We start from the raw sequence: 10,778 nt of genomic DNA, 5'->3' as shown, positions 1-10,778 counted from the left end.
TAGACATTCAGACACTGTTGTGTAGAACTTCAGACACTGTTGTGTAGACCTCCAGACACTGTTGTGTAGACCTCCAGACACTGTTGTGTAGAACTCCAGACACTGTTGTGTAGACATTCAGACACTGTTGTGTAGAACTCCAGACACTGTTGTGTAGACCTCCAGACACTGTCGTGTAGAACTCCAGACACTGTTGTGTAGACCTCCAGACACTGTTGTGTAGACCTCCAGACACTGTTGTGTAGAACTTCAGACACTGTTGTGTAGACCTCCTGACACTGTTGTGTAGACCTCCAGACACTGTTGTGTAGACCCCCAGACACTGGCTGTGACTTGGGCGACAAACGGTAGCGGCACTTCCCTGGACACCTCGTCGACCTGCTTCAGCTCTCGGCACAATGTCCATAGAATAAGATCAAGAGGACTACTTACTGACAGTCACATGGCTCCTGGTCACATGACAGTCACGTGGCTATTGGTCATATGACAGTCACGTGGCTCCTGGTCACATGACAGTCACGAGGCTCCTGGTCACATGACAGTCACGTGTCTATTGGTCACATGACAGTCACGTGGCTATTGGTCAGCGTCACTCAGGCTGTCCTTGTTTCTCCTGTCCTTATGTGGATGAATGATACTGCGAAGTGATTTGAGGGATATTTGTTCTTCTGACATTTTGTGCCTTTTTGGCACAGCAGGACTACGACTATGTGATTTTGTAATCCACTTGTGTTCCCCGTGAAATTACTTTGATTACTTTGGAAGTGGAAAAAAATCCAATAACTTAATGAATGGGAACAATGAAAGATGGGGATCGATAAAAACCATGAATGGAACATGATTACAAACATAATTTCTAAAGAGCTGCTCAGATGGGTTTCTTTAATATCACACACAGGAGAGAGGATCTACAGCGTGTACTTGGAGTGATTAGAGGTGAATCCAGTCATTAACAGAAACCAAACTTCACTTTTCACGCCACTCGACAGTTCAGTAGTCTGCACCCAGCTAGCAGGGGATGTTCCCACCACAGTGGCTAACATTCCCTACAGGTTCTGCTTATGTTTTAAAGAAGATGCTTTCATCTCACGTTCAAAGAACATTTTAAGGACGTTTTCCATTTCAAATGATGTTCCTATACCGTCACATGTTAACAAGGGCAGAGCGTTTCAGCTGCAGCATTCCGAGGATGTTTTGGGGATGCTGCTGAGGTAACAGATTCTAGAATGTTCTTCTATAAAACATTCCTGCAATGTCACATGATAAGAAAGGAAGAACATTTGCAAAGCAACATGTTGAACATGTTTTCAGGATGTTATTAAGGCCTGAAATTACAGCACGTTTTTCCATAACACGTTCCCAGAATGTTATCCTGGAAGGCTCTGCGGATGCAACGAAAACTTCCTGCTGAAAACACCAAGAGAACATTCTGAGATTTCTTTCCTAACATTGTCAGAACGTTTTTATGACCAATAATTGCTAGCTGGGCACCTTCTGTGACCGACCTAACAGTGCAGAAAGTCCCTGCTAGCTAGCCACGAGGCTAGCCCCGTGGCTAGCATGGCTGGATTTAGCCCGGGGTTACAATAAGTCTCTACACGCTATGTTGGCAGGTGGACAGTCATGTAAACATCCTGCTGCTTTCTAACGAGCTTCTTGGCTGGCGGGTAAAACAGACAGTGCAGTTGGACATGTGCTACATACTGTGGAGCTAGCTTGGTGCTCAGGATGCTAGCCGTGGCTGTCATGTCCACACTGAAGACCGGGAGTCTGGCTCTGTGCAGGCTGTGTCTCAGCAATACTTAGCATCAGGTTTTCATCTTCCTGCTTATGTCCCTCTGTCTCTGCCTCTCTTCCCCTTTCTCCCACATCCCTCGCTTTGCCCCCGTTCGTTGTCCTCTCTTTGCCCACTCCTTCAGCTCCGTTGTTCGCTCCCGTCCCGTCGGGACTTCCTGAAGGGAGTCTGAGCGCGCTCAGATGGTCTCTGGCCCCGGTAAAGTAGTTCTCCAGTTGTGCCACTGGTCCTTTGCTAGAGAACAGGTGGTCCACATAGGCCTGGGCGTACTGATCTGAGGTGATGAGGTCCAGGGCTGCGGCAGAGTACTCAGCACCGGGGGCGTTGTCAGAGTCGGGGGCTCCGCCACTTCTCCCTGGAAAAGCACATCAGCTCACTTCAGTTCAGCTTAAATTAGATTTTTGTTTTGTTTTTTGGTCATGTTGACTTCTTCAGTTCATTTGGTTTTTACTGACACGTGATACAGACGACCGAGAGCGAGGACACGTATGGGAAACTGGATTCAGTTCGTTTTACATCACGTCAATTCCGTTTATGTTGATAGCATCACACGTCAACTGAATGACACATTAAAATCACACGAGTGTAAATGGAGGCACACAATAACTAAACGACTTTACTTACAGAGATAATGAGTCACGTGGTATTTGTGTCCATGCTGTGTGTGTGGAGTTTCTTAGCATAAGAACAGGTGGAGTGTAGGTGATTATAAGCTGGAGCTGGGATGTCGTGTCTGTTTCTACTGCAGTCTACTTTTCACTGCAGATGCAGTCTGTCCCTCATTTAGCAGTGACAGGTCCGACCCCAAGGTCTGAGGGCAAGGTCTCAGGACTAGGTCAGTGGACAAAGTCTGAGGACAAGGTCTGTGGACAAGGTCTGAGGGCAAGGTCTCAGGACTAGGTCAGTGGACAAAGTCTGAGGACTAGGTCAGTGGACAAAGTCTGAGGACAAGGTCTGAGGACTAGGTCAGTGGACAAAGTCTGAGGACTAGGTCTGAGGACTAGGTCAGTGGACAAAGTCTGAGGACAAGGTCTGAGCACTAGGTCAGTGGACAAAGTCTGAGGACTAGGTCTGAGGACTAGGTCAGTGGACAAAGTCTGAGGACAAGGTCTGAGGACTAGGTCAGTGGACAAAGTCTGAGGGCAAGGTTTGAGGACAAAGTCTGAGGACAAGGTCTGAGGACAAGGTCTGAGGACAAGGTTTGAGGACAAGGTCTGAGGATAAGGTCTGAGGACAGCGTCTTGGTCAAGCACAATGGCAGGAGTGTGTGATCCCTACAGTAACACCGCATGTATTTGGACGTGTGAGGAAACTGGACAGTCCTGTCACACAAAGTGACTGACAGATATGTGGGAGACATGACATGACAAACATGTGACACCAGAAACACACAAGTAATGTTATAGCGTCGTTCTCTATGACACATTTCCCTTTGTTAAGGGCATCACTTTTAACACCCCCATTCTACACTGACAGGCCCCTACACAACACACACACACACACACACACACACACACACACACACACACACATATATATATATATATATATATATATATATATATATGAGAGAGAGAGAGAGAGAGAGAGAGAGAGAGGGAGAGAGAGAGAGAGAGAGAGAGAGAGAGAGAGAGAGAGAGAGAGAGAGAGAGAGACGATCACTGGCCAGAGGATCAGCAGCCAACACGTGACATGTCCCTGTTGGCCTGCAGTCGGCCAGTGTGAGGGGCCCCTGCATGCTGGTGGGTCTGTGATTGGGGGCACCTGCATGCTGGTGGGTCTGTGATTGGGGGCACCTGTGCTGGTGGGTCTGTGATTGGGGGCACCTGTGCTGGTGGGTCTGTGATTGGGGGCCCCTGCATGCTGGTGGGTCTGTGATTGGGGGCACCTGTGCTGGTGGGTCTGTGATTGGGGGCCCCTGCATGCTGGTGGGTCTGTGATTGGGGGCCCCTGCATGCTGGTGGGTCTGTGATTGGGGGCACCTGTGCTGGTGGGTCTGTGATTGGGGGTGCCTGTGCTGGTGGGTCTGTGATTGGGGGCACCTGTGCTGGTGGGTCTGTGATTGGGGGCGCCTGTGCTGGTGGGTCTGTGATTGGGGGCACCTGTGCTGGTGGGTCTGTGATTGGGGGTGCCTGTGCTGGTGGGTCTGTGATTGGGGGTGCCTGTGCTGGTGGGTCTGTGATTGGGGGTGCCTGTGCTGGTGGGTCTGTGATTGGGGGCGCCTGCAGGCTGGTGGGTCTGTGATTGGGGGTGCCTGTGCTGGTGGGTCTGTGGTTGGGGGTGCCTGCAGGCTGGTGGGTCTGTGATTGGGGGCACCTGTGCTGGTGGGTCTGTGATTGGGGGCACCTGTGCTGGTGGGTCTGTGATTGGGGGCGCCTGTGCTGGTGGGTCTGTGATTGGGGGCACCTGTGCTGGTGGGTCTGTGATTGGGGGTGCCTGTGCTGGTGGGTCTGTGATTGGGGGTGCCTGTGCTGGTGGGTCTGTGATTGGGGGTGCCTGTGCTGGTGGGTCTGTGATTGGGGGCGCCTGCAGGCTGGTGGGTCTGTGATTGGGGGTGCCTGTGCTGGTGGGTCTGTGGTTGGGGGTGCCTGCAGGCTGGTGGGTCTGTGATTGGGGGTGCCTGTGCTGGTGGGTCTGTGATTGGGGGCGCCTGTGCTGGTGGGTCTGTGGTTGGGGGTGCCTGTGCTGGTGGGTCTGTGGTTGGGGGTGCCTGCAGGCTGGTGGGTCTGTGATTGGGGGCCCCTGCAGGCTGGTGGGTCTGTGATTGGGGGGGTGCCTGTGCTGGTGGGTCTGTGATTGGGGGTGCGCCTGTGCTGGTGGGTCTGTGATCAAGATGTAGAAACATCTCAAGGATGATCAGTGGAAACAGGATGAACCTGAGCTCAATGTTGAGTGTCATAGCAAAGGGTGTGAATACTTATGTACATGCAATATTGCAGTTTTTTATTTTTAATAAATTTGCAAAAATTTCTACAAAACCTTTTTCACTTTGTCATTATGGGGTATTGTGTGTAGATTGATGAGGAAAAAAGGAATTTAATCCATTTTGGAGTAAGGCTGTAACATAACAACATGTGGGGGAAGTGAAGGGGTGTGAATACTTTCCGGGTGCACTGTATATATACACACACACACACATATAGGGGGGAAAACTTAATACATAGCTTGTTTTGTGTGTGTATGTGTGCGTATGTGTGTGTGTGTGTGTGTCTGTGTGTGTGTGTGTGTGTGTGTGTGTGTGTGTGTGTGTGTGGGAGCATGCTGGGACAAGCCGACATTAACACAGAGACCAAAGCAGACCTGAGCCATTCTCAGCCAAGTGAAGTGGTCGGTTTGGTCTGCAAGAAGAACACGACTTAAAACCAGAATGAAAACCAGAATATTACATGACATGACATGACATGACATGACATGACATGACATGACATGACATGACATTCCAGTCATTTAGCCGAGGCTTTTATCCAAAGCGACTTACAATAAGTGCATCATGTAACGTAGGAGATCAGGAGAACTACTGGTCATCAGAGGTCATCAGTGCATCTAAACAAGCATCTAAGAGCAAAACCAGTGTAGAGTAAAAGAGCAAGAAAGATTTTTTGTTGTTTTTTAATGAGTGAATACAATAAGTACTAAGAACAAGTAACAGGGTAGTAGTTCTAGAAGAGGTGAGTTTTCAACCTGCGGTGAAAGATGGCCAACGACTCCTCTGTCCTGACATCAGTGGGGAGTTCAGTCCACCACTGTGGGGCCAGGACAGAACAGAGCCAGGACCGGATCGATCAGCAGCAGGGGCCTCTGAGCGATGGGGCAACCAGGCGTCCCGAGGCAGCAGAGCCAAGTGGTGGGGGGGGGGTAGGGCTTGACCATGGCCTGGAGATAGGAAGGAGCTGCTCCTTTCACTGCCCTGTAGGCTAGCACCAGAGTCTTAAACTGGATGGGAGCAGCTACTGGGAGCCAGTGTAGGGACATGAGAAGGGGAGGTGTGTGGGAGAACTTAGGGCGGTTGAACACCAGACGAGCTACAGCTTTCTGAACAAGTTCCAGAGGTCTGATGGCCGACGCCGGGGCGCCAGCAAGGAGGGAGTTGCTGTAGTCCAGCTGGGAGATGACCAGAGCCTGGATGAGCACCTGTGCCATCTCGTCGGTGAGGAATGGGTGACTCCTCCTGATGTTATAAAGGAGAAATCTGCAGGAGTGAGCAACCGATACAAAGTTTGCAGCAAACGACAGTTGGTCGCCCAGGATCACACCCACATTCCTCGCAGTCCGAGTTGGCGTCACCACGGTGTTGTCATGGTGATGGCCAGGTCTCGGTGCGGGCAACCTTTCCCCGGGAGGAACATCAGCTCTGTCTTGTCCAGATTGAAATTCAGGTGGTGTGTCGCCATCCACTCCGAGATGTCAGTCAAGCACACAGCAATGTGTGTCTCTACTTGTGTATAAAAACCAGAATGAGAGCTGGAAGAGACTGGCTCCAAGTTACAGCCACCAGATCAGGTATTTCATCATGATCAGCACTATCATGCCTGTACTGTGACCGCCATCACAAGACCTGGTGGTTTACGAGACCGTGTATTTCCATGGCCGTGAGTGTCGCAGGCGGATGTCAGTGCTGCAGGCGGATGTCAGTGTCGCAGATGGATGTCAGTGTCGCAGATGGATGTCAGTGTCGCAGGTGGATGTCAGTGTTGCAGATGGATGTCAGTGTCGCAGGTGGATGTCAGTGTTGCAGGTGGATGTCAGTGTTGCAGGTGGATGTCAGTGTCGCAGGTGGATGTCAGTGTCGCAGGTGGATGTCAGTGTCGCAGATGGATGTCAGTGTCGCAGGTGGATGTCAGTGTTGCAGGTGGATGTCAGTGTTGCAGGTGGATGTCAGTGTCGCAGGTGGATGTCAGTGTCGCAGATGGATGTCAGTGTCGCAGGTGGATGTCAGTGTTGCAGGTGGATGTCAGTGTCGCAGGTGGATGTCAGTGTCGCAGGTGGATGTCAGTGTCGCAGATGGATGTCAGTGTCGCAGGTGGATGTCAGTGTCGCAGGTGGATGTCAGTGTCGCAGGTGGATGTCAGTGTCGCAGGTGGATGTCAGTGTTGCAGGTGGATGTCAGTGTCGCAGGTGGATGTCAGTGTCGCAGATGGATGTCAGTGTCGCAGGTGGATGTCAGTGTCGCAGGTGGATGTCAGTGTTGCAGGTGGATGTCAGTGTTGCAGGTGGATGTCAGTGTCGCAGATGGATGTCAGTGTTGCAGGTGGATGTCAGTGTTGCAGGTGGATGTCAGTGTTGCAGATGGATGTCAGTGTTGCAGGTGGATGTCAGTGTCGCAGGTGGATGTCAGTGTTGCAGGTGGATGTCAGTGTTGCAGGTGGATGTCAGTGTTGCAGATGGATGTCAGTGTTGCAGGTGGATGTCAGTGTTGCAGGTGGATGTCAGTGTTGCAGATGGATGTCAGTGTTGCAGGTGGATGTCAGTGTTGCAGGCGGATGTTGTGGTCCCAGGTGGATGTCAGTGTTGCAGGCGGATGTTGTGGTCCCAGGTGGATGTCAGTGTTGCAGGCGGATGTTGTGGTCCCAGGTGGATGTCAGTGTTGCAGGTGGATGTTGTGGTCCCAGGTGGATGCTGGCAGGCTGACTGACCCTCTGCAGGAGAACGACCCCAACATAAAGCAGTCAGTCTGAGGTCGTGATGCAGACACACACACACAGACACAAAGGCTACCTTTCACTGTCTGCATGTCAGACAGAGGGATGGCCACGCCCCGCCCCGTCTCCCTGTCCGTCACAGTGACGCCAGTCATGGCCCCGCCCTCTTCCGGCTCGCTGGGCAGAGCCTGCGGCCCCACGAGGCCCCCCCGACACTTCACCACGTGTATTGTCCCCATCTTGTACCGCCTGGTGTGGGAGGGGGACATTGAAGACAGTGAGAGTACAATATTACAGTACAATATTACAGTACAGTATTACAGTACAATATTACAGTACTGTATTACAGTACAATGTTACAGTACTGTATTACAGTACAATGTTACAGTACAGTATTACAGTACAGTATCACAGTACTGTATTACAGTACTGTATTACAGTACAATGTTACAGTACAATATTACAGTACAGTATTACAGTACAATATTACAGTACAGTATTACAGTACAATATTACAGTACAATATTACAGTACAATATTACAGTACTGTATTACAGTACAATGTTACAGTACTGTATTACAGTACAATGTTACAGTACAGTATTACAGTACAGTATCACAGTACTGTATTACAGTACAATGTTACAGTACAATATTACAGTACAGTATTACAGTACAATATTACAGTACTGTATTACAGTACAATATTACAGTACAGTATTACAGTACAATATTACAGTACTGTATTACAGTACAATGTTACAGTACAGTATTACAGTACAATATTACAGTACTGTATTACAGTACAGTATCACAGTACAATATTACAGTACAATGTTACAGTACAGTATTACAGTACAGTATCACAGTACTGTATTACACAGTTTATAGTGACAAGATAGAGCTGACAGAGGACCCAGTGAACCACTCACCCTTTCGTTACTGCTAATATCAATGTCCTCTAATATCAATGTCCGTCTGTCTGTCTGTCTATCTATCATATCATATCATCTTACATGGTGTGATGTTAGATAGTGGTATATTGTATTGTATAATATTGTATTGTATAATATTGTATTGTATGACATTGTATGGTATAATATTAAATTGTTTAATATTGCATGGTATTATATTATATTGTATAATATCATATTGTATGTATGACATTGTATGGTATAATATTATATTGTATGTATGACATTGTATGGTATAATATTATATTGTATAATATCATATTGTATGTATGACATTGTATGGTATAATATTATATTGTATAATATTATATTGTATGTATGACATTGTATGGTATAATATTGTATTGTATGACATTGTATTGTATAATATAGCATAATATTGTATGGTATGACATTGTGTTGTCTATAATATATTATAATATTGTATGGTATGACACTGTGTTGTATAATATTGTATGGTATGACATTGTGTTGTCTATAATATAGTATAATATTGTATGGTATGACACTGTGTTGTATAATATTGTATGGTATGACATTGTGTTGTCTATAATATAGTATAATATTGTATGGTATGACATTGTGTTGTCTATAATATAGTATTATATTGTATCGTATGACATTGTGTTGTATATAATATAGTATAATATGACATTGTATTGTATAATATTGTATGGTACGACACTGTGTTGTATAATATTGTATAGTATGACACTGTGTTGTATAATAGTGTATGGTATGACATTGTGTTGTCTATAATATAGTATAATATTGTATGGTATGACATTGTATTGTATAATATTGTATTGTATGACATTGTGTTGTCTATAATATAGTATAATATTGTATGGTATGACATTGTATTGTATAATATTGTATTGTATGACATTGTGTTGTATAATATTGTATGGTATGACATTGTGTTGTCTATAATATAGTATAATATTGTATGGTATGACATTGTGTTGTATAATATTGTATGGTATGACATTGTGTTGTCTATAATATAGTATAATATTGTATGGTATGACATTGTGTTGTCTATAATATAGTATAATATTGTATGGTATGACATTGTGTTGTCTATAATATAGTATAATATTGTATGGTATGACATTGTGTTGTCTATAATATAGTATAATATTGTATGGTATGACATTGTGTTGTATAATATTGTATGGTATGACATTGTGTTGTCTATAATATAGTATAATATTGTATGGTATGACATTGTGTTGTCTATAATATAGTATAATATTGTATGGTATGACATTGTGTTGTCTATAATATAGTATAATATTGTATGGTATGACATTGTGTTGTCTATAATATAGTATAATATTGTATGGTATGACATTGTGTTGTATAATATTGTATGGTATGACATTGTGTTGTCTATAATATAGTATAATATTGTATGGTATGACATTGTGTTGTCTATAATATAGTATAATATTGTATGGTATGACATTGTGTTGTCTATAATATAGTATAATATTGTATGGTATGACATTGTGTTGTATAATATTGTATGGTATGACATTGTGTTGTCTATAATATAGTATAATATTGTATGGTATGACATTGTATTGTATAATATTGTATGGTATGACATTGTGTTGTCTATAATATAGTATAATATTGTATGGTATGACATTGTGTTGTCTATAATATAGTATAATATTGTATGGTATGACATTGTGTTGTCTATAATATAGTATAATATTGTATGGTATGACATTGTGTTGTCTATAATATAGTATAATATTGTATGGTATGACATTGTGTTGTATAATATTGTATGGTATGACATTGTGTTGTCTATAATATAGTATAATATTGTATGGTATGACATTGTGTTGTCTATAATATAGTATAATATTGTATGGTATGACATTGTGTTGTATAATATTGTATGGTATGACATTGTGTTGTCTATAATATAGTATAATATTGTATGGTATGACATTGTGTTGTCTATAATGTAGTATAATATTGTATGGTATGACATTGTGTTGTCTATAATATAGTATAATATTGTATGGTATGACATTGTATTGTATATAATATAGTATAATTTTGTATGGTATGACATTGTGTTGTCTATAATATAGTATAATATTGTATGGTATGACATTGTATTGTATAATATTGTATGGTATGACATTGTGTTGTCTATAATATAGTATAATATTGTATGGTATGACATTGTGTTGTCTATAATATAGTATAATATTGTATGGTATGACATTGTATTGTATATAATATAGTATAATATTGTATGGTATGACATTGTATTGTATAATATTGTATGGTACGACACTGTGTTGTATAATATTGTATAGTATGACACAGTGTTGTATAATATTG

The 10,778-nt window shown here is 44.1% G+C and overlaps 1 protein-coding gene across 1 annotated transcript in view; it reads right to left on the bottom strand.

The window, feature by feature from the left end:
* Nucleotides 1-872: 872 nt before the first annotated feature.
* The window catches only part of LOC130123028 (uncharacterized), a 34,170-nt gene continuing 24,264 nt past the window's right edge, over nt 873-10,778 (bottom strand). The window contains exons 6-7 of the mRNA XM_056292144.1: nt 7,511-7,683; nt 873-2,150 (exon numbers count right to left, since the gene is read on the bottom strand). Of these exons, the coding sequence (XP_056148119.1) occupies nt 1,732-2,150; nt 7,511-7,683 (592 nt within the window). The 3' untranslated portion in view covers nt 873-1,731. The remainder of the gene's footprint in view (nt 2,151-7,510; nt 7,684-10,778) is intronic.

Source organism: Lampris incognitus, chromosome 13, assembly GCF_029633865.1.
Source record: "Lampris incognitus isolate fLamInc1 chromosome 13, fLamInc1.hap2, whole genome shotgun sequence".
Classification (NCBI taxonomy): Eukaryota; Metazoa; Chordata; class Actinopteri; order Lampriformes; family Lampridae; genus Lampris; species Lampris incognitus.
This window is presented reverse-complemented; position numbering and strand designations above follow the sequence as displayed.